This window comes from Sciurus carolinensis, chromosome 16, assembly GCF_902686445.1.
Source record: "Sciurus carolinensis chromosome 16, mSciCar1.2, whole genome shotgun sequence".
NCBI lineage: Eukaryota > Metazoa > Chordata > Mammalia > Rodentia > Sciuridae > Sciurus > Sciurus carolinensis.
Genome location: NC_062228.1, coordinates 49,400,693 through 49,424,504, shown reverse-complemented (window position 1 = coordinate 49,424,504; position 23,812 = coordinate 49,400,693). Strand labels below are relative to the sequence as shown.

Genomic DNA, 23,812 nt, shown 5'->3' with positions numbered 1-23,812 from the left:
TATGATAAAGATAGGAGACAAGAAGCTGGAAATGGAAGTGAGGTAACTGGGAGTGTCCCAATAGGACTAAAGAGACAGGAGGCTTGGGCTGTAGGGGTACTGCTAAATGGTACTGCCCCCAACACCTCTATGAAGTCCCCTTGGCTTCACCTGTGACTCTAGGTGCTGCTCGGTCAGTGTCATCATCTCCTCGTAGCTCATCTGTGAGAAGAGGGCTGCATATTTGTGCAAACGGAGGCTCTTGAGCCATGAGGGCACATCTGCAGGAAAGGAGGGAGAGTGAGGGGTCAGAAATTTGATGCTGGTGACCAGACACAGGGAGGCTTTAGGGAGGGACGAGGCATAAACTATAGGCAGTCTTAAAAGCTCTAGAAAGCTAGCAGGGGGTGGGGTCATAAGCTACTTCATCTGCCCAGCAGGAAACCTTTCAGATAGCCTCCACTGGGCAGGACACCTGACCCTCTAAGATGTCAGGATGACCTCAATGATTTCTCTGAACATCTTCCTGGAATCTCTATCAGTTACTTGTCCTAGTCTTCTAGGCTGTTGAGGGCAGGGGTTCCTTCCCATCACACCAGGGTCTATGAGGGTAGATGTGGGGTCTCTCAGCTGTGTCGTGAACCAAAGGGTAGGGACTCCCTACTCCTTGCAGACCTGTCTCCTCTTCAGGGGGGAAGACAGGTGGCAGCCAGAAAATTTTCTGTCCTCTTAAGTTCCGTGGAAGCCCTGGAGAGGGGACCTGGTACTGCCCTCCTGTTGTACCTTTCATACCACTGCCGTCCTCCTGGAAAGTGTTCCGGCTGGAGCCCTGCTCCTCCGTCTGCTCACTGCCAGAGGAGGCCACGCTGCTCTGGGGCGAGAGGGGTGCGTGGTCGGGCGTGGTGAAAGCAGCCCGAGCACCGAGCTCCTCTGGACTTGGCCACTCACCAGGGACCTGGGGGCTCGTAGGGATGAGTGACATGGAGCGCTTCAGTGGGCTAGGGTGGATTTGGCAGGGGAGACCTGGCCAGAGAGGGAGAAGCAAGAGGTCAGGTTTGGGGATCTGACTAGAAGAGACCATGCCCCTGATGCTGTGATGGCACTCAGTGCCACAATCCTCCAAAGGGAAGGGACTGCAGGGTCCAAGAGGTACCTACCTACCAGATACTGCTCATTCCTTCACCCAAAGCCCGATTCCCTAGCCAATGGCCACCCGTTTCTCTGAACCTCCCCCACTTCCCCTGCTTGCCTGGTTCGGTGCCAGCATACCTGGCTGGAAATTACTGCCACAACCTCCCCCAGGCCTTCCTTTTCCTTTTTTTGGTACTGCGGATTGAACCCAGGGGCATTCCACCACTGAGCGGCATCCCCAGCCCTTTTTACTTTTTGAGACAGGGTCTTACTAAGTTGCTTAGGGTCTGTGAAATTGCCGAGGCTGGCCTCAAACTTGCGGTCCTTCTGCCTCAGCCACCTGAATCGCTAGGATTACAGATGTGTGCCACCACGCCTGTCTTCCTCATTGTTTTCTTGCCTTCATTCTTGCTTCTTACAGTCCCCTTTCCCTCCAAGCAGCCACACTAATCCTTCAAAAAGTGCAAATTCTGATCAAGTGGGCTCCCTGCTTAACTCCATGTGGGTCCTTCATGGTGAGAACAAAATATGAGCTTTTCCACATACCTCAAAAGCTACAAAGGCCTAGCCCCTGCTCATCTGATCTCTCATCTTCCATACTCAGCCCTTGGTTCATGTCTTTCTAGCTTTCACCTATTCCGAACCCCCATTTGCCCCTGGAAAACTCAAGCCCGTTCCAAGGGATTCTCTCTCCTTTTTTTGGTGTATGTGTGTGTACTGTTGGGAACACAAACATGCTGGGCAAGCACTCTACAGAGCCACATCCCTTGCTCCTTCTTCTTGTCCTCTTGATCTTAGCCGGTGGCTCCCTCAAGTCTCATCTCAAGTGCCACCTCCTCTGGTCTATACTGAACCTTCTTACATCGCTGCCTCCCCAACGCTCAATCCCAATTAGTGCCTTATCTGTCTTGTAGCACCTATCACTACCTGAAATGATCTTATCTAATCATTTGTCTACTTGCTTATTAACTGTTTCCCTTGGCTACAATGGAAGACCACTGACAGAAGAACTGCCGTCTCATAAACAGCATTCTATCCTTAGCAATTACAGTGGAGGCGTGGCCCAGAGGAGCTGCTTCATTAGTACCTAGAGATGACATATGTGTACTGTGCCATGTCACTGGGGCTCACATCTGTTTTTTTTCTTCTTCTCTGTACTGAGCCCAAACAGGCCACCCATGAGGCGTGGTGGCTCAAAGTAAACCTAGAGGCCTTTTCCCTAAGACACTTCACATCCTCTTGTCCATACTGTTTCTGAGGTAAGCAGAGTGACTCAACTTTTTTTTTTTTTGGGGGGGTACTGGGCATTGAACTCAGGGATGCTCTACTACCGAGCTACATCCTGAGCCCTTTTCATTTTGACACAGGGTCCCAGTAAGTCCCCAGGCTAGCCTCACACTTGTGATCCTCCTGCCTCAGTCTCCCAAGTTGCTGGGATTACAAGAGTGCACCATGGCACCCAGCTCCAACTTGACATTTGTTTGTTTTTTTTTTTTGTACTGGGGATTGAACCCAGGGGTGCTTAACCACTGAGTCACATTTTTCATATTTTATTTAGAGAGGGTCTTGATAAATTGCTTTAAAGGCCTCACTAAGTTGTTGAGTTGTTGGCTTTGAACTTGCAATCCTCCTGCCTCAGCCTCCTGAAACACTGGGATTACGGGTGTGTGCCACCACATCCAGCTTTTTAAACTATTCCCAAAATAGGAGAGGATCCACAGGCTCTCCTACCTATACATGTGCCTCTTCTCACTGCCCAGTCACTGCTCTCCCACCCTTTGCCACCTGCTGCTTGTCTTCATGCCTCACTCAAGCAGCCTCTCTTTCTGCAGCTGCCTCAAGCCCAATGTGTGCCACTCTCCTCACTAGCCAGCCCCATGCAATGGACTAGGGGCTCGTGGAGAACAGTGACCAGTCCTATCATTTCTGCACACCCAGGATTAGGCACAGGGCACAACACACAGAAGTCCTTTAACCATGTTTCTTTCATAAAGGACAAAAGGATGCTAAGGGAACCAGGATGTCCTGACACAGGGAATTCAGAGTCCCCCCAAGTCAGCTGAGAGAAAAAGTAAACAAAGCCAAAAACCCTGGGTAGGTAAGAACACAAGGCCCAGGAAGCTAATGCCCTTTGTCCCGGTTCCCACAGGGAGTTGACAGGCAGAGATAGAGAGCCTGGGCTGTGTTTTCAATGGAAAGGCGGGGGCTCTTGACAGAGTTCCACACAACCATCCAGGAAGAAGGGTCAACCTGGTGCAGGACTCAAAGCACCTACTGTTATCATCTATGACAACACTGATGCTCAAAGCCAGGAAGTCACCTGAGGGAGAGGGCAGTGTACTGGCTAACCCCTTAAGACCAACTCAACCTCTGTCCCTGCTAATGACCTCTGGGATCTTCTACTTAGGGTTCCCTCCAAATCTCTGGATTCCCTTGGCCCTGGTTTTTGCTCCACTTGGGACTCCTTAAGAAAAATGGCACACTTTGGGCCTGTGGGGCTGGAGAACCTCAATAGAGGTCTTTGTGGCTGTCTGGTGTCTCTGGCCTTCTCCTTCCTCCCTTCTCAGCCAAGTAGGGGGCAGGCGAGGCTGAGAGGGCAGGAAATTATTCTGATTGGCATGACATGTAGTTCCTGAGGAACCCTGCTAGGCCCTGCACTGGGGTGGAGGCTGGCCACAGCATGAGAATTATAAAAACAGGAATGCTGGCCAGAGATCCGGGGCCTCTCTCTCTCCAAGAAACCCTGGTCTGTCCTTGGCAGCACCCCAAACCCACCCTGCCTGCCCTCCCAAGCCAATCCTTGCTTCCCACTCAAAAATATTTTAATGGTTTCCTGTTTCCTGCAACTGCCTAAAATCCAAAAGTCTGGTCCTGTCCCCCTGCTGTAAGACTGTGGCCCTAAGACTTAAGTTCAAATCTTGGCTCTGCCACTTTTGGACTGTGTGCCTCCATTTCCACACACAGTTCTTAGCACAATGATAGGCACATGGTAAACTAAGTATCTACTACTGCTATTACATATGTAAATTCACCACAGCCAGACTGGCTATTAACTGTCCCCTGTCACTCCTGTGCCTTTGACTCAGGTTGTGCCCTCTGTGTGGAATTCTGTTCTCTTTTGGTTCAAACCCCTATTCCAACACTGGTCTTTAAAGCTGCTGGGGAGGTGGGAATGTGGATGTAGCTCAGTGGTCGATCATTTGCTTAACATGTGCAAGGCCCTAGGTTTGACCCCCAGTACTGCCAAAGGGAAAAACAGAACCAAAAAACCTGCACATGACCCCATCCTGGGAAACCCAGGTGTGGGGCATCTATCTCCAGGAGGGTCACTTTTAGGTGAAGGTAGCATAAGATACCAATTCAAAGTCAAAGCTCTGGAGCCAGATTGCTTGGATTTGATTTCCAGGTATACCATCGTGTGCAAGTAACTTCACTGAGTCAGCGAAGTTTCTGAAGTTTATAGGTATAGAGTTCTCAGAATAGCTTTAAGGACTTGTGTGTGTTTGCATTTATATATATACATATATGTGTGTGTGCGCGCACACACATATATACACATACATACATATATATAATTTTATTTATTTTTTGCACTGGGGATTGAACCCAGGGGTGCTTTTCACCACGCATTTTTATTTTGAAACAAGGCATTTCAAAGTTGCTTAGGACCTTGCTAAGTTGCTGAGGTTGGCTTTGAACTCAGGATCCTCCTGCCTCAGCCTCACAAGTAGCTGATATTACAGGTATACATTACTGTGCCTGGCAGTGACCAACATTTAAAAACCAGAATTATCATAATTAATATATTCTCCCAGTGGGGGTCCAGGAACTATGGTGCTCTAAGACCAAGGCATTGCAGGTTGCTAGAGTTCCCTGGAAATGCCCTCCTATCCTACTTTCCCAGGTTGATACTAGTACCTGGACAGGCTGACCAGGACATCAACATCATCCGGGTAAAAAACAAGCTTGGGGGGTAACTGAAGTGCACATGGTACCAGAGCTGGGCACTCCTGGGATTACACTCTGCTGACACTTGTGACATTCCACTGCAGCTCTAACCACTGTCTGCTGGAGGGGGCTGGCCACCCTGAGATTGAGTCATGGCTCCTCACCTTGACTAGGGTCATGCCATGTCACCAGGACTTGGAAAAGCCACCCTACCCTCCTTTACCCTGTTCATTTCCACTAACATTTCAAAAAGGCACTGCTGCGCCAGCTGCTCCTGCTCCCCAGCCTCCAGGGCATTACTAAGAGAGCCTTTCAAGCCAACTTAGTTGGCAGGACAGCCCAGTGGTCAGAGGCCAGCTCTGGCATCAGAATGGTTGGGTGTGAACCTTGGCCGGTTCCACCACTTGTTCTATGTGCAACCTTGAATATGTGCCTCATTGAGTTCCAGTGTCCTCATCTGTCAAATGGAACTAAAGGTATGATTGTCATGAGGATGAAAAGAGATCATATCTGAAACAGTGTTTATTAAAGAAATGTCTAGGGAACGAAATTGACCAAATTATGTCATGTGCACGTACTGATATGTCACAACGAATCCCAGGGCGATGTATAATTATTATGCACGCACCCACAAAGAGAGAACCTGCACAGTCAGTGCTCAAAAGCGTTACCTAGTGTTACTAATGCCTGCAGCAGCAGGGTGTCTTCTTGTGTGTGTTACTGGGGTGAACTCAGGGGTGATCTACCACAGAGCTACATCTCCATCTCTTTTTTTTTTTTTCAGTCCTAGGGACTGAATCCAGGGGCACTCTACCATTGAGTCATGTCTGCAGCCCTTTTTATTTTAAGACATGGTCTCAATGAGTTGCTGAGGCTGGCTTCAAATTTGTGATTCTCCTGCCTCCCTCTCCCAAGTCACTGGGAATACAGGCACATGCCACCCTGCCTGGTTCCCAGCTCCCACCTTTTAAACTTTAAGATAGGGTCTCACTAAGTTGCTGAAATGGCCTTGAGTTTACAATCCTCCTACCTCAGCATCCCGAGTAGCTGGGATTATAGGCATGTGAAAGTTACATCTTATACAAACAGACATACAAGAATACATCTAAGAAACAAGACTGCAAGCTGAAGCCAGACACAAAAATCCAGTGAACAGGACGGGACCTCAGATGAGCCTGGCCCTGCCTCTATCAGGGGCTGCAAACTCAAGGTCCTCAGAGGCCAGGTATAAGAAATGCTCAGTGGGCTGGGGAGATAGCTCAGTTGGTAGAGTGCTTGCCTTGCAAGCACAAGGCCCTGGGTTCGATCCCCAGCACCACAAAAAAAAAAAAAAAAAAAGAAATGCTCAAAGATGGTTTAGGTGGGTCAGAGGTAGGCTGCAGGTGGCTGATAGTCAGTTCTTCTCTTATTGTGGCTGCTGAGGATACAGACCTTGAGCTGCCAGATCTCTGGATTTCTCAAGAGAAGTTGGAAATGAGATTTTAAGGGGGAAAAGCTAATATCACTAAATTAATAAATTAAGCAAATTTTATATTTTGTACTAAGGACCAGGGATTGAACCCCAAAGAGCTTTACCACTGAGTAACATTCCCATATTTTTTTTTTCCTTTTTTTGAAATTCTGAGACAGGGTCTTGCTAAATTGCTGAGTCTGGCTTTGAACTTGTGATCTTTCTGCCTCAGCTTCCCAAGTCACTGGGATTATAGGTGTGAACCACCATGCCCAGCCTCACTAAATTTATGTGAAAACACAAAACAAAAACAAAGTGTGGATGCAATAAGACATGTCTGTAGGTCCAATATGGCTCTGGCAATGCAAGTTCCCAACCTCTGCACTGCCTAAAAAAGCTGAGGTCCAGAGAGGTTATGGAATTGTCCAAGGCCACAGAGTGAGTGAACACTGCCCAGTCTGGCCATTTTCAGGCATAGCCTCCTGCAATACCCCCTCACCTGTGTTTGCATTGCTCCCAATACTGTTGATGGCTGGCGGCACCGAGGTGGATGGGTGGAAGGGCACGTGTCCATTTTCCCGGGGTGGCTTGTCTTGCCAGCCTGGCCCTGCATCTCCAGGGCCCAGCTCTGCAGTTCCCCCCCACTCATCTGAGCCCTGGCGTGAGTGGTAGGAGGGCTCTGGCCGGGTACGGAAGCCACTAGCCAGCCGCTCTTCCAGGTGGCTCAGCCAGAGGGCCAGCGCATTGCGGTCCTCCAGTGTGGTGGCTGGGTGGATGAGGGCATAGGAGAGCAGCTGGCGGCTCTCCTCGATGAAGGCATTGCTCTCGATCGAGTAAGCCAGCACTTTTTGCAGTAGCCTCATGTACTCCGACTTGGCCTCCGTGTTGCCTGGCTGAAGCAGGGGCAGGTGGGACAGCAGGAGGGACACCACCTTCTCTTTGGACTCCTGTTGCCACTGGCTGACGATGGCTACAGAGGGGATAAGAGGGAATGTCAGGAGAGTCTGGGTGGAAACTACTATAAACCCAAGAGTCACAGTCTACTCCCTCAGTTCCAATCTCCTCCTCTCCTTTCTCTGTTCTTGCTTGATCTTGTCCCTCATATAATTGAGATCAAACACACTCACCCTGTGTCCCATACATACACACAGACTGATGATCTTCCTAAACCGCACCAGAATGTTGTGCTCCTCACGAGGAGTTTTACAATGGCAACCAGCACCAAGACTCACAGCCCAACATCACCTTCATTTTCAGGGCACTCCCCATCTATTCCTCCAGATAGAGACTCAGCTCAGGGTACACCCATCTTCTCTGGGGCTCTCTAACACTATATTCATCCAATTTTCCAAAATCAGGCTAAGATTTGAGGCCTTAGCCTGCAGCAACCTCTTTCCTTCTGCCTAAATTCTATGACTTCATTTTTTAAAATATGTCATAAATAAATAAAACAATATGGAGCACCTCAAGAATTTGGGATCATTCTTGAGTGAGTCTCAGGCTAATTTTCTCTGTATTGTTCCAATTTTAGCTTATGTTTTGCTGAAGTGAGCACCAAATTTGATGTATTTAATACAATGCCTAAACCTGGCTCCTCTGTGCCAGGGTCATCTTGACCTCTCCTTTCATTTCATGTCTGAGAACCTGACTGATGAATCATGGTTTCACCCAGGAGGAAGCTCCCCAAGAACAAGGCCCCAGGCTGGCTGCATAAAGGAGGTCTTGGGAAGGAACCACTGCAGGTCTGACTGTTCCTCTTAAAAACCTTATTACTCTGTGACTAGCTCAACAAAATAGAGGATGGAGATGATGCTGAAAAGGCTAAGAAAGGCACAAAGAACACCAATACTTAAAAGAGTGTTCAAGGATCAAGGCCAATGAACCCTTGGGCAATTGGGGTCACACCTGTAGCCAAGATGATTCACAGGATGATGAGAGATGTGCTATTGGTGATGTCCTGGAAGGAGGCAAAGCAGCTGGTTCTAAGTGGATAGAACTAAGACCCCAAAGTGGGTGATAAAAATGAACAGGCAGAAGCTCATGTCACTTCACTGCTCATTAGCTATGTAACTTTGGAAAAAGTAACTCCTTTACTGAGCTCTGCTTTCTCTGTCTATACAGGGGAACTCAGAATTGTTCCTAACTGGCTTGGCTGCGAGGAATTGAGACCACAGCTTAAAGCCCATCCTCAGGAAACACTGGCTGTTTTTACTAGTGATATAATTGGGTTATGAAATGTCCCCCAAAGGTTCATGTGTTATGTTAAAGGCTTGGTACCCAGCAGGCCATATAGCCTATCTCGTAGAGTGCCTGCCTTGCATGCTGGAGGCCCGGGTTCGAGTCCCCAGCACTGTGGGATTGCGGAAATAACAAAGGCTTGGTACCCAATGCAGCAAAGTTCAGAGCTGCAGATCTGGGGAAATGACTGCCTCATGAGAATTTTGATCTTATCAAAGGATGAATCTTCTGATGGGGTTCACAGCGGATGCCACTCCTGGGAGGTGGGGCCTAGTTGGAGCATGTGGGTTACCGGGGACTAGTCTGGAAGGGTGTATCTTACCCCAAGTCCCTGTCTCTCTCACATCCCCCACACCATAAGGTGAAGCAGTTCTGCTCTGCCTTACTACAAGCCCACAGCATAATGGAGCCAGACAACTATAAACTGAAACCTCTCAAACTGTAAGCCAAAATAAAACTTTTTTCCTCTAAGTTGATTTTCTCAGGGATCTTGTCACAGCATCAGAAAGCTCACTAGCACAACTAGCATTATGGGTAGTATACTTTACTGTGGCTCCTTCCTTTTAATACATAGATTTTAAAAGCACAAGTCAATCTTCCAGCCTAGGAAACAGAGAAGCTGGGAATAGGCAAGTGTAAGGAAACCTAGGCATCCAAGGGACTTTCAAGGCAATTTCCTTAAGCCTTAAGATTCCAAGGACTGCCAGGTGCTGGGGCACACGCCTGTAATCCCAGTAAGTCAGGAGGCTGAGGCAGGAAGATTGCAAATTCAAGGCCAGTCTAGTCAACTTACTAAGACCCTATCTCAAATTGAAAAATATAAAGGGTTAGAGAAGTAGCTCAGTAGTAAAGCATCCCTAGGTTTAATACCTAGTACTGAAAAAAAAAAAAGAGTCCAAAGGCTTAAGGTTCCTTCTGCCATACTGCAGGATACATACTTGGTAACTTGCATAGATACTTGAAAAGTACCCTTCTGTATCTCTCTTTTTTTAATGACCTGCTTAGAAATCTGTGGCCTGGAATTCACATTAACTTCTTGTTGGGTACTGAGGATGAACTCAGGGGCACTTGATCATTGAGCCATACCCCCAGACCTATTTTGTATTTTATTTAGAGACAGGTTCTCACTGATTTTAGAACCTCACTTTTGCTGAGGCTGGATTTCAACTTGTGATCCTCCTGCCGTAGCCTCCCTAGTTGCTGGGACTACAGATGCGCCACAGCACCCAGCAGGAATTCACATTAACTTCTAATTCTACTTAAATTTGTAGCCCTAGGAAAATGAAACAATTTCCAACTCCTGGCTATATAAATTGTGTATTTTCTTGACTTGGCTCTCCTTGTTCCAGGCTTCCTAGAGAAACCCTGTTAAAGTACCCAGGGAATTCATCCATTTATTCATTTAAAGTCAACTCACGCTATGCACAGCACTACCCCAAATTAATAATAGAACTAATAGTACTACTGGCCCTAGAAGTAATGGCAATAATAATGGATAACCTTTATTGAACATTTGCCATGTTCCAGACGCTGTATGAACAGTACTGACTAGTTTTCATTCCCTCCTCTATCCTGTTTCGTATTCCCATATTCCAGATAAATAACATTTGGGAAGGTGAATTCATTTCCCCCAAGTGACAGAGCTAGTCAATGACAATACCAAGATCTGAAGTCAGGTCTATCTGCCTCTGGAATTGAGAGGAACTTTCACTATAACCTATTCTCCAGAGTCGACTCTTCCTTCTTCTCCTTCCCTGGCTGGCTTTCCAGATCCCCATCAGTATCTGCCTCTCAAAGCTAGGAAACTGCATCCCCTCTGTCTTCATCTGAACCAGCTCCCCATGACCACAAAACTGTTCCCTCAGGCTAAAGATAAGATCCTCCATATCTAAAGATCTTTCCAAGATGGGGCAGGCCTTTTAAAGTCAGGGAGCCTAGTCTTTCCTGCTCTCCCACCTCCATCTGGTACTGGGTCACATGATAAGGAACTCTCTAGCTCCCCGCTTTCCCTAACTTAGTTCCTGAGCTTTCAGCTCTTGATGAGAAGAAATATAGTGCATAATATTAGAGACAAAGTCAAAGATTTGCATCCCAATTGCATCATGCAGTTGTCTGGACAATACCCTTCCTCTTCTGTAAAACAGGGATGACGGGGCTACTGAGAAGATTCAGGGAGGCGATGCATATAAAGCATCTGACAGAGTCTGCCCATAGTAAGCTCTCAGGATGTGGCTCAGGGATGGGTGCCTTTCTCCCTTCTCCACCAGCAGAGTCAGCCTGTCCCTTCATCCCTACCCTGACATTCTCAATTGCCGTTGTTTGGGCCTTACGGGGCAGCCAGAGGCATCTGGGACAGAGAGGCCTTGTCTAGTCCCTCCCCCACCTCAGAGTACTGCCAGGACCCCAGGGCTAAGGGACACAGCTTCTCCTCTGGTACTGCCAGGGGACGTGATGGAACAGCCCTAAGGGTTGGGTTCAATGAAAGACCTTGTTCTACTGCCCAGAAAGGGGAGAGTGGTTTTGGACGAGTGGAAGCTGACCCTGGGGAAATGTGTGTTCATGTGTCTGAGCGGTGGTGGTGGTGGTAAGGGCGGGACTCCCCTGACTGGGAAGCATCAATGAGTACTGGAACTGGTCCAAGGAATTTGTGCAGCCTCAGGCCCCTTGGGGTGAGTGAGCCCAGCTGAGGCTGCAGATGACGGGTGGGGATGGAACTTCTAGTTTCCTGCCCAGATCAGAAAAGTCTGGCCCTGAGTATAGGCACATCAGGGGCACAACGAACCCAAGTGAACCCAGATTATCCCTGGAAGGTATGATATCTATGTGTGCATAATGTGCCCTCTCTAGACTCCCCCAACCTCATGTTACCTAGCAGAGCATACTGAATAAAAGCACAAGTTCAAAAGGCAAATTTGTCTGGGTTCAAAATCCAGCTCTACCTCTATGACTTAGGTCAATGCCACTGTGGGCCAGTCCTTTTACCTTTCTGAGCCTTGGTCTCTTCTATCAAATGGGGGTTATAAAAGCCCTTATTACATGGCTGTAAAGAACCAATGAAATAATGATGCAAAGCACCTAGCATGTGTGATGCTCAGTACATTTGACTATTACTGTTATTGCTCCTGGTTGAAGATCTAAATCCATGCTATTTCAGGGCTGGGGGAGTAGTTCATTTAGGAGAACACATCTGGGACTCCCCCTTAAGATTTCCAACAGGGTTGGGGAATTTCATGCAGTTATTTACCAAAAACAGACAGACCTCTGGTTCCTTGGAGCTACAGGCAAAACAAGCAGTGATGAAATTCTGGAGGTGGGTGGATGGGGGAGGGGGCTGGGGAATGCCATGACGCCCATAGCTGCTTCTCACCAAGCTGCAAATTTGGACTCCACAGGCATGGAGAGGGTGAGGGAGACTGTGTATGAGTGCCCGCCTTGGCACAGTGGTCACAGGGCAGGTCTGGCCAGGTGAGCAGAGCTAAGTAGGTCATAACCCTGGGTCCTGGCAAATCACAGGAGCCAAATATATCTCTGAGAACTGCCATAAGAGCAAACCCATTTTTATGTGCTGGACTGTTGCAACAATTTTGGAAGCCTCAGGCACCAGTCAGAGGGGCTGGGGTTTGGCTCCAAATATGCCCTTCTCTGCCTCACCCCAGCTCACATAGACATGAGGGAGGGCTAAGGGGCTCACATTTTTGTTTGATGAACTGTGTCAGAGTCTGAAAGGGGAGGGTGGAGGCATCAGGACTGAGCCAGTCTGGTGACTCACTTGCCATGGCCCCTCCTGACCTCAGTTTCCCCACCCAGACTCAGGGAGCCAAGGAGGAGGAGCTTAAACCTGCTGGATTTGGGGACTGACTCAGAAGAGATGAAGTGGGAAGAAAGGCAGGAAATGTGGCCTAGGAAGCTAGGATCAGGAAGGGAAGGCAAATTCAGCTCTCCTGGCCCCCATCTCCTCCATCCTGTCCATGAGAATACCCAAGGTGTTCTGGCCCAAGGCAGCATCAGGGAAAGGAGAGGGCCAAGATTACTGTTACAGTTCCAAACAGTAGGGAATAGAGGAGAAGGAACAAGGATGACAACAAGGGGAAACCTGTGTCTTTCCCCGTTCCAGAGCCTGGGTACTGCCTTTATGTTCCTGGATGTTGCCTGAGGTTCTGCTTGCATGAAACCAATGTGGGATGCTGGAGCTGGAGGACTTCCCTATACCCTCCTTGTCCCAAGGGGGACAGTCTAGGCTATAACCCTCCCCTCACCCCTTTCAACAGGTCACATTCCTTAGCACATTCTTGGGCCTACCTAGATTCAGCATCAGCAAGCATCATGTCATTCTCCACTGGGTCACACACAAGTCCACTAGGGAGCTTTAACTCTCAGAGGGCAGGACCTATGCCCCCTCACATTAGTTTTAGGAAGTTCCTGAGGGATTGTGACGTGAAGCCAGGACTGGGGCACTCTCTTAGGTTGATTTCTCTGTGCTCCCTGCCCTATCTGCGGAAGAGATAGGCAGGTAGGCAGCTCTTACCCAAGCCCAGGGTCTCCCTGGAGAACTGGAGGAAGAGGCAGGGTTCATGGAGTAGGTCATGGAGATAAAAAGCAGGGGATCTACCTCACTCTCAGGCCTCCTGCTCTGAAGGGATCTGAAGAGCTACAGAAGGGCTTCAGTCCCTGTAATGGGCAGCTCTTAACTGGGGATTGGTGGGACAACTGAACTCAGGATTTGGTTAGTGGGGTAAGTTCATTTCTCTGGGAAAAGGGCAAATTTTCTGAGCAGTCCATCCCATAAAATTTGGCAGGGGGCAGTACTGGGGACTGAATCCGGGGCCTTGCACATGCTAAGTGAGTGCTCTATCACTGAGTTACATCTCCAGCCTGCATTATATATTAAGAACTATTGCTCTAGAATGTGCTGGGCCCCCAAAGAAAGTAGTATGCTTGGTTATGGTTCTGCCAACTTTTGACATGTTTTTTCAGAAGCTAAAGAGGTACCTGGAAAGCACTCAGAACAACCCCTTCATTGACCAGATAAGGATCCTCAGGCTCAAGAATGGCAGGTGTTAGTGACAGAGCTGGATGTAGAACTTGGGTGTGTTCTGATTTCTGGTCTTATGTTCCATAACAAGTTGAATCACACAGCAGGGCATCATCTCTCATGGTGACTGGTCATCAGAAGCATTTGGGTACTTTTTCCCAGGCTCATCCCCTTAGATTGCTCATTTAGTGGGTCTGGGGGCACAGTGAGGGCCAGGAATCTGAATTTTAAGTCACTCTGCCCATCCCAGAGGATTGTGATGATGGTGCAAGTTGGAAAACCCAAGAGAATAGAAAGGCCAATAATAAACAGACAAAGAGAAAAAGAGGAGGCCAGCTCCTCCCGAAAGACATACAAGGTGAAAGTGGTGGCAGATTCTACTTGAAGGTAGGATTAAGGCAGGAAACTGCCTTATTAGGCTTGGAGTCCTCGTATCTATTAGGCAGAGGCATTCCATTCAAAGCCCCACAGAATTTACCTATGATCACTTCTCTCTCATGTCATGCTCTGCTCCAATTTTGGTGGGTTTTCTCCTTTTCTTCGTGTCAAAGTAGACAGAACCACAGCCAAGCATACTACTTTCTTTGGGGGCTCAGAACCTTCTTCTAGATCAACAGTTCTTAACATTTAATACAGGAAGAAAAGAAGCAAGCCAGTCAGCCAACCAGCGAGCGCATCAAGATTGGAGCAGAGCTTGACTTGAGAGAAGTGATCACAGGCAATTTCCCTCCTTTTGGAATATACCATGGCCCTCCCTCTCTTCCCTCTTTGTAAGTTTTCATTACTTCCCACTCATGTTAAGAACCATCTTGTTATAAAAATTTTTACCCCAGATATGGGGATATAGAGAAAGGCCTTGATTCATGTACTTGTGATTCAGTTTATTCCCCAGCAGTTCTCAGCCCTGGCATGCCATTAACAATGAGGCATATATGTATGGGCTGAATATGGAATGGTATGAAATTATTTTAATAAGTAAACAAAGCAAATTGGTCAATATGCATATCTGGCTATATGTGATAAAACTAGGACGAGAATAAGTTTGTAGTTGTACATGTACAGAATTCATCTCATAAACAATAGCACAAGAAGTGGGAGGCTGGGGTTGTGGCTCAGTGGTAGAGCATTCGCCTACATGTGTAAGGTCCTGGGTTTGATCCTTGGCACCATATAAAAGTAAAATAAAAGGTATTCTGTCCACCTACAACTAAAACAAAGTATTAAAAAAAAAAAAAGAAAATGGGAACATGGGAGTCTGAAACGGAGACCTCACTTTTCACCTTCTGTATGGTTTGATTTTACTACAAGTTCTGAAAACGAAAGCAATGACTGAAAATGCTCTTGAATAAAGCAACAGTAATGAGCACCACTGGTGCCACCAAGACTGGCACCCCAAAATTATCCAACTGCCTTCATGGGATGGAGTGGTAGAAGATGTGTGACAAGGCTGTATAAGACACTGGCCTGTCCCCAAAAAGCCCCCATGCTGGAAGCAGGGTCACAGCACAAACTCCTGTTCCTGATATTAGAGAAGAGGGGTGCCCTCCCTAGCGGGGAGGATGGGAGGGGTGAGAAATGGCTAAGTTCTGTGCCTGCAGTAGCTGAGCTGGATTCTTGCTGCTCTTTGTCTGACAGTCTGGGAATTTGGCTGATGTAGCTCCTGGTCTAAGTAACGGCTTTCCCCTATAACCACTGTGCTTCTGTGACTTGCACATAAAAATTCAATAAGAAATAAAGCTGACTGGGCTGGGGTTGTAGCTCAGTGGCAGAACACTTGCCTAGCATGTGTGAGGCACTGGGTTCCATCCTCAGAAACACATAAAAATAAATGAAATAAAGAATTGTGTCTTTTATAACTAAAAATATATATTAAAAAAAACAAGCAAGCAAGCTGATTAATGCTAAAATGGGTGGGCCTGGAGAGATGAGGGAGGCCAGGCAGCTCTGTGGCTCTTCACTATTAGAAGCCCATGCTCATTTCCTTACCTTGAAACTTGGGGATAATAACAGTACCTGCAAGACTGGTTGTGAGGACCAAATGAATTACTGACAATGAGAACAACAGTTGACAGTCACAAAGTGTTTACCGCAGGCCAGGCACCGTTCTAAGAGCTCTACACATTATTTACTGACTCCTCACAAGTAACCTAGAAGGTCAATATAATTGTAATTTTGACTTTAAGATGGCAAAATTGAGGCATGGAGAGGTTAAATTACGTGGTTACACGGCAAGTGAAAACTGTGATTTAAACCTAGACAATCTGAACTGAGAGCCACCAGAGAACACTGCTTTCAGAGTTAATAAACAGAAGTGAAGAATGCTTGGGGGCAACCCTCTCTTGAGACCCCTCCCTTGTGGGACCTTTGTTACCTTTCTGTTTCAAAAATAAATTCCATTACTTTGCTCTAAATAAATTAAAAAATGGTGTATTCTTGTATACTTAAAAAAAAAAGATGTAGCTTGTAAGGGTTCAATGTCAACTATTATTATGAAGAAGGTGGGATGAAGTGAGGATGACTAATTTGGAGAAACTGCATGTAGCCCCCTGTCCCCTTCCCAGCTAACTTTTGGGTATCCACTACCCTCCCTCTTCTCTGGCCTCCATCTCTCACTGGTCAGTGGGGTCAGCAGCTCCATTCAGTCATTTGGAGGCCCAGAAGGTCAGAAAGACTATAGCAGTGGTACCTAAGGTTGTTCTCTGGCCTCATTCCTGTCAAGACAGGTTCTAGAGAAGCCTGGCTCACTTATCCCAATGACAACCTCTTAAGACATGGAATGCCTCTCTACAGGATGCTTCAGGACTGGAAATAAAGAACTATATCTAAATGCAAAACTCTCTTGAAGCTATTTATGCCTTAAGTCCAACCTACCCTTGGGGATAAAATATAGTATAGGATGACTTGTGAATTCTGGAAGAGTTCTAAAATTCCCTCTTAGAGTTTTTTCTCTCTTTTTTTTTTGGGGGGGGGGGGAGGGGTAACTGGTGGTGGAACTCAAGGGCCCTCTATCACTAAGCAACATCCCCAGTCCTTTATATTTTGAGACAGGGTCTCACTAAGTCTTCCAGGCCGGCCTCTAACCTCCTGCCTCAGTCTCTGGAGCCCTGGGATTACAGGTGTCATCATGCTCACCTTGATGTCTTGGAGCTTGACAAATTATTGCTTGCCTTCCATCCCTCTTTCATAGGTAATGACTTTAGTCTGTTCCTTTCAGCTGCCCACACAAGAAACCCTACCAATCCTTCCTCTGTTATGGGTTTCCCGCCCCATTGGGAGTCTCCCATTCCACCCTGAGGATATATGGCAAAAAAGCCCCAGGAGAGCCAAGATGATGGCTTGGGAGGATGGGAACTTCCCAACTCCCAACAAGTGTAGCACCCACATTTCTTGGCACCATTATTGGCTGGTCTCCTTGGGCATCTGGCATCTGTTCCAGGTCACCCTCCTAATTCACTCCCATCTCTAGGGGCAGAGACTCACCAGCACTGTTGGCCTCCGACTCCAGCAGGTGGATGTCATTGCAGTCCGCCAGCGAGTGCTCCAGGCAGAGCTGCAGGAAGCGGGCTTGGGTACGGGTGACCCGCTTCAGAAGCGACAACAGGGCCACTGTCTGCTCACACTCATTCCAGCCCTTGAACCAGCCAGCGAGGATGCCCACCTGGTCTCGGAACATCATGGTGCCAGGCCTGGGGCCAGGGTGGGGGGGACGGCGGTGGCAAGGGCCAGCGCCGTCACATGGTCTCGGCTCTGGGCTCCTGTTAGCTCTCCCCTGAGGGCCAGGGCTTGAGGACGTTCCCTGGCGTGGTGGCAATGGGTGGTTAGGGGAGGAGGGAGCCTGCTCACATTGGGGGAGGTCTTGGTCCAGCCACGCCTCTCCAGGCTCCTGGAAAAGGAAGCAAAGGGATCAGAGAGAATGAAGGAGCCAGAGTGGGCTGAAGAGGGTATAGAGGTCTCTTGCCTTTCTCTTTCAGAGTGTTTGTTCTGAGGAGCTCCTGGGAAAAAGATGAAGCCAACTTCAGATACTAAACCAACTTCCTGTCAATCTCCAGGTCCAGAGAAAAGGCCCTGGCACTCAGAGACCCACCCAGACACTAAGGAGATGCTACCCTCATACCTGGTTGCCACAGGGTGGAGTTAAAGCAGAAAATAAGCTGGGAAGGTTTTACAGAAAAGGGAAATAAGATAGGCTTCACATTATGGGAAAAGTTCTGAATTAATGGAGATCTAACTCAAGGTGTCATTACAAAGAAGACATGGGCACATCTCCTAACTTTGCTGGTCACTTACTAGCTCCTCTGAGAGCTGGAAAGAGTGATTACTCATATGCTGGAAGGACCCTAAGGGTTCTGTAATTACTTCAACTTACAAGACTTGGTCAGGGGTGAATGTGGGGTGGTGGCCCCAGTGAACATCTCAGGAATATAGATATTTATTTAGTCACTAACTGGCTGGGTACCAGTCAGCCCTTGGACATTGGCACAGACAGAGGCTTTTTCAGATTATGAACAGGCTGAGGAGATCTCACCCTCTCCAATCCAGCTTTCCCATTCTGGAAAATCTACATCTCTGATCTCTAAGATACTACCTATCTCTAATATAAGGAGAATTCCTCCTAGAATTCTTCTTCATTTCTCTGAAATTTGCTTCAGATTCAAGCTCTCTAGGTTGGAAAGTCCTCTTGGCTTCTAGAACACTGTCATCCAAACCCTTGAGAGCCAAGAGGATACCAACCTGAGGTAAAGAGGAGAAATCAAAATTCAAAGACTCCCAAACAAGATCCCCTGTAGAAGTCCTAAACAGAGCAAATAGCATAGCTGTCAATCCCTCTGATATAAGAAGCAGGAAAACGTTTGAGGGAGGATGAAACCTTGCTCCAAGTTATCAGGCTTCTCAAATCTTTTTTTTTTTTTTTTTTTTGGCGGGGGGGAGGTGCTGGGGATCGAACCCAGGGCCTTGTGCTTACAAGGCAAGCACTCTACCGACTGAGCGGTCTCCCCAGTCCTCAAATCTTTTTAAAGGGGAAATCAGATGTTGCCTCCCTGGTTTAAAATTCTCCAGTGGTTTCCCACTGCCCTTAAATAAAATCTAAAATGCATATGTATCTTGGCCAAAAGGGCCCTCCCTGCAGGACTCCTGTGGCCTTTCCAATTTCACCTTGTACCAAGTTTCTTCTTATTCACTGGACTTCTCTTCCCTTCCAGGCTAGCTCCTATTTGTTACTCAGGTCTCAGTTCTATGTCATCTCCTGAGACAGTTTCCCTAAAAATCTAATCTAAGGAGATCTTCCATGGTCACTATTTTGTATTGTTTTATTTCTTTTATATAAAAGAAACTGGATACACACACATACATACACACACACACACAGCTCCAAATTGCTCTCTTAGGCAGGAATTACAATAGATTGTTTCAAGGAATTTGGAAATTTTGTCCTAAAAGGAAAAATTTGAAGGTACTAAGTTCTCACTAGGGAAAGAGAAGACTTGGGGGAACTCGCAAAACTAACTTTGAATATGGAAGACATGGCACACAGAAGAGGAGCCATATTTGTTCTTTTACTACACAGAAAAGAACCATCTACCAGGGTAGATGGCTCTAAGTGACAGGCAACACGGGATATGGGAAACGTTTAAAGTCAAGAAAATTTAGTTCTAGTCCTACTCCAGCCTCAGATTCACTTTGATCTTGAAATTATATCTGCCTCTCTTCTTTAGAATGTGAGAGATAAGGAGCAGACCTGGGTCAGACATGAAAAATAGGTTTTACCTCACAGGCAAACTTCAACTGATTGGTAGTAACTGCCTGGAGCACTATGATAGGGAGGATCCCAAAGAAATGAAGTAATGAGACATCAATGGGGAATGATCAGTTAATTGGGGTTGCCCATATTCCCAGTGATTTGAGAGACTGAGGCAGGAGGATCAATTGCAAGCTGAAGGCTAGCTTCAGCAACTTAGCAAGACCCTGTCACAAAATAAAACTAATAGCAACAACAACAAAAAAGAGGCTGAGGATATAGCTCAGTGGTAGAATGCTCCTGGATTCAATCCCCAGTACCACAATAAATAAATAAACTGGGACAGATCCCACACAATGCATTATTTAAACACACACTTGAGGGGCTGCGGTTGTAGCTCAGTGGGAGAGCACTTGCCTCGTATGTGTGAAGCACTGGGTTCAATCCTCAGCACCACATAAAATAAATAATAAAGATATTGTGTACGTCTACAACTAAAAAACATTAAAAAAAAAAACACACACACACACATACTTGAGCCAGGCATGGTGGCACACACCAGTAATCCCAGCAACTTGGGAGGCTGAGGCAGGAGAATCACAAGATTGAGGCCAGACTCAGCAACTTAATGAAAACCTGTCTTGAAATAAAAAATATAAAGAACTGGGGATGTAGTTTAGTGGTAGAGTGTCCCTGGGTTCAATTCCTATATTGCGAGAAAGGAAAAAACAAACAAACTAACTAAAACAAAATGCTTGAGTGAGGAGTGGTGCCTATAATCCCAATTACATGGGGGGCTGAGTCAGGAGGACTGAAAGTTTGAGGCCAGCCTGGGCAACTTGGTGAGACCGTGTCTCAAAAGAAAAAGGGCGGGAGATAAAGCTCAGTAGTAGAGCACCCTGGATTCAATATTCAGTCCCCCAAAACAAACAACGCATTTTAAAAAATACAAAAGAAATTTATATCTAGTGTTTGAACTGTAACTACCAACTTGGAGGGGTGTCCACAGATGTAAAGTATGTACAAGATGCTATTTTTGTTTAAACAAAAAAGTCATAAACAAAGTCCCTTATATATCAATACCTATGTTTGTATGTGTATAGAGAAGTGTACAGATACACACTAGGCTAAGATTGGTTACTTTGGAGAGATAGGAATTTATAAACACTCTCTTTATATAATTTTGTACTATTTCACTAGTTGCAAGTGAACACATTATTTTTGCAATTTTAAAAGAAGAATTTAACTTTGAAAAAAACTGCATTCTACTTCCTGGATTAGTGAGAAAGAGTACTGTGATTAATTATCAGTGTGTGCCTGGGGTGCTGGGTGGATGAGTGACAGCTCACGTGCCTAAAAAAATCAGTTTCCCTTCCCAGCTCCAGCATTTTGTGGCTTTCAGTCCCAAGGAGGCAACAGCTGCCTCAACATAAGGAAGAATTTTAAAATAATGTTATCTGTCCAAGAATGGAACTGGCTGCCATGTGAGGAGGTAATAAGCTCTGAAGCTGCTGGAAGTGGTCAAACGGAGGCTGGATGAACATCCCTTGGGAGTGGGAGGGATTCCTTTACTGGGTGGCAACTCAGAATGATAGAAGGACATGTTACTATTTCAAAGGGTACATTTGTGATGGGAGGTTTGATATGCCAACAGCATTTGCAGCAAAAAGATGACCAAATCCACAAACAGACCAAAGTTGTGCATATTCTTTCCCATCAATTCTTTTACTGGGTTGTTACTTTTCCTAAGCAACAGCACTGCATCCCTGAAATAAGCAGCCGACTAAACATTAATCCATCTTCTTCTAGCAAAGTTTTGGGACAGAATGGGTTCTCAAACATGATGCTTACCAGGTCAGGCTTTGAACAAAGCAGGCCAGCTCACTATGGTGAGTTGGAAAGTACACACCCTGTCTAAAGGGAGACATCACTATTCAGCTCTAATCAACTGCTGTCATGTGGGAATGTGGGTCCAGTATTATTAGGTCTCAGAGGAGCTGAAATCTGGCTTTTAAAAGAAAACTCCCCTAGTTTTAAATGTAGGAAACTAAGTTAAAATAAAACAGTGACAGTGAACTACTAAACAGAATAAACAAAACCTGTGGCCTGAGGTCCTTGAACAGATGAACACAAACTAGAATAAGACTCTAGTTTAACCTTTTTGGTCACCCCACTGCACAGGGAACATGATTGGTGGGAGGATCTAGTGATGGAGGAGGGTCCATCACTAGACAATCTGCAGTAAATACTTAGGGCTTCAAGCAGTCACTTTTAAGGTTGCACTGACAAAAAAATCACCTCTAAAGGAAGTGTTTCCTATGTCTTTGGGACAAAAGGGTGTCTTGTGTTTGGTCTGTATGGTGACTGAACAGGAAGACTGGTTGAGATCCTTCTATCAGTGGACTCGAGGTGGTCAACCACTTTCCCCCAGGTGCTTGGCTACAGTGAGAGAAGAGGACATGGATAAGGCATCAGTGCCAAATATTCCCAAGACATCTCACCAGAGTACCATCTTACTATGATGGATTCACCTGCCAAATATCCATTCCCATCTCCTGTTAACAGTACCATGAGTTCCCCTTGGAGAATTAAAAAGTCTTTCTTGGCTCCACAAGAGGACCCAGGTTAAGTCTGGCTAAAGCATGCTCCTTGGACTCTTGCTGGAACAAGTGGAGAAATAAGTTCTCAATTACTGGCTGCTACTCTGCTAACCTCTGGTGGATTTTTGCTTTCAAATGAAACCAACTCAGATAAAAGCATTCAAGAAATGAGGGGAGAAAAAGGGAGGCCTAGTCACATCATTTGAAGACCAAGATCCATCTAACCTGAAACTACTGACCCAGACTTTTCAGTTCCATGGATCAATACATTTCTTTTTGGCTTAGGACAGTTGAGTTTGGTGGTTTCTATTACTTAAAACTGAAAGAGGTTTGGTCACTTCCATACAAAACAGAATTCAGCAGTGCTCTGGTCTCTATGTTCTCATATAACTGAAAATGATTCCCCACTTTTGAGGAAACACAGGACAGGGAAACCTCTCTGGCAAATGTCTCTCCAGCAGCCCTATAAGACTGCAGTTGTTTTGCCATATTTTGACCAAGTAACCTTCTTGGTAAGCACCTACCATTGCTGGATGTGAGAATGGAACTAACAAAAAGCAAAGAGGTTCCAGGGAAAACTGCCCTCTGGGCTTCTTCCCTGGCCTGAAACAGGGTGAAGGAGTCCATACACAGGACATGCCTCTGGAGGTCAGTTCTCTTCATTCAGAAGCAGGACCTAGCTCAAATCCTGGCTGTCCTGCTGATACTTACTTGCTGTGTTGACCTTTGGCAAGTAACTCAGTTTCTTCCTTAGTGAAGCTTCTTAAAAGAATTAAGTGAAACAATGTATATAAAAATACCTAGCATGATGCTGAGCACAGTTTTCACCCATCATAGACTGTCATGTGCCAGGCCCTGAGCTAACAGTTCTCTGTGGATGAGCTCAGTGATCCTAAAAAAATCTATTCTAAAAATATATGTAAGCAGCTAGGCATGGTGGCTCATGCCTATAATCCCAGTGACTCGAGGCTGAGGCAGGAGGATTGCAAGTTCAAGGCCAGCCTCAGCAACTTTTCAAGACTCTCAGCAAGTAAGATTATCTAAAAATAAAAAAGACCAAGGATAGAGTGCAGTGGTAAAGCATTCCTGGGTTCAATCCCTAGTATCAAAAGAAAAAAAAAAAACAAACAAACAAAAAAGCTGAGTAAGACAGTGTATGCCTATTACCCCAGCTACTCACAAGGTTAAGGGAAGAAGATCACAAATTGGCAACACAGCCAGACTATCTCAATTTTTTATATATATTTATATATAAAAGCATGAACACATCATGTGCATGAGTATCCTTATCTTGCAGATGGAAAAACTGAGGTACAAAGTATTCCATTTACCCACAACTGAATGCACAGTTAGGCTGAGATTTTTCAAGGATCAAGCAGTTTGGTTTCAAAGCTCCTGCTTGGTTGTAACAAAAATGCTGCAGCACTCTGTAAAACCTCTTCCAAAGTTGGGCCTATGGGTACACCCTTCAATGCCAACATCTCTGGGTAAATAAAGGGTTATATTAGCCTTCCTGCCCATTCTGAGCTCTTCTACAGCACTCACCTAGGCCTTTGGGGATACTTATTTCATAAGCAAGGTAACAGGTGATATCACCATCCTAACCTGAGAAGAGAATGGCAGAAGCCGAAGGAGTCTAATCTCTCTCTTGAAGGAGCCAACTATTTCTAGAAACTCCTCACATATGTACATTACAC

General features: G+C 46.3%; 1 protein-coding gene and 1 non-coding gene across 5 annotated transcripts in view; both read right to left on the bottom strand.

Moving 5' to 3' along the window:
- Positions 1 to 23,812, bottom strand: part of Samd4b (sterile alpha motif domain containing 4B) — a 39,414-nt gene that overhangs the window by 8,720 nt on the left and 6,882 nt on the right. For 2 of the 4 annotated variants that reach the window (XM_047527352.1, XM_047527349.1), the window contains exons 2-5: positions 17,259 to 17,661; positions 7,008 to 7,478; positions 763 to 1,002; positions 151 to 260 (exon numbers count right to left, since the gene is read on the bottom strand). In XM_047527352.1, the coding sequence (XP_047383308.1) occupies positions 151 to 260; positions 763 to 1,002; positions 7,008 to 7,478; positions 17,259 to 17,454 (1,017 nt within the window). In that variant the 5' untranslated portion in view covers positions 17,455 to 17,661. The remainder of the gene's footprint in view (positions 1 to 150; positions 261 to 762; positions 1,003 to 7,007; positions 7,479 to 17,258; positions 17,662 to 23,812) is intronic. The other 2 variants (XM_047527350.1, XM_047527353.1) reach the window with 2 other exon arrangements.
- On the bottom strand, positions 7,958 to 8,063 carry LOC124967683 (U6 spliceosomal RNA). Its single transcript, XR_007105601.1, has one exon. It is a non-coding gene; the product is annotated as a U6 spliceosomal RNA (small nuclear RNA).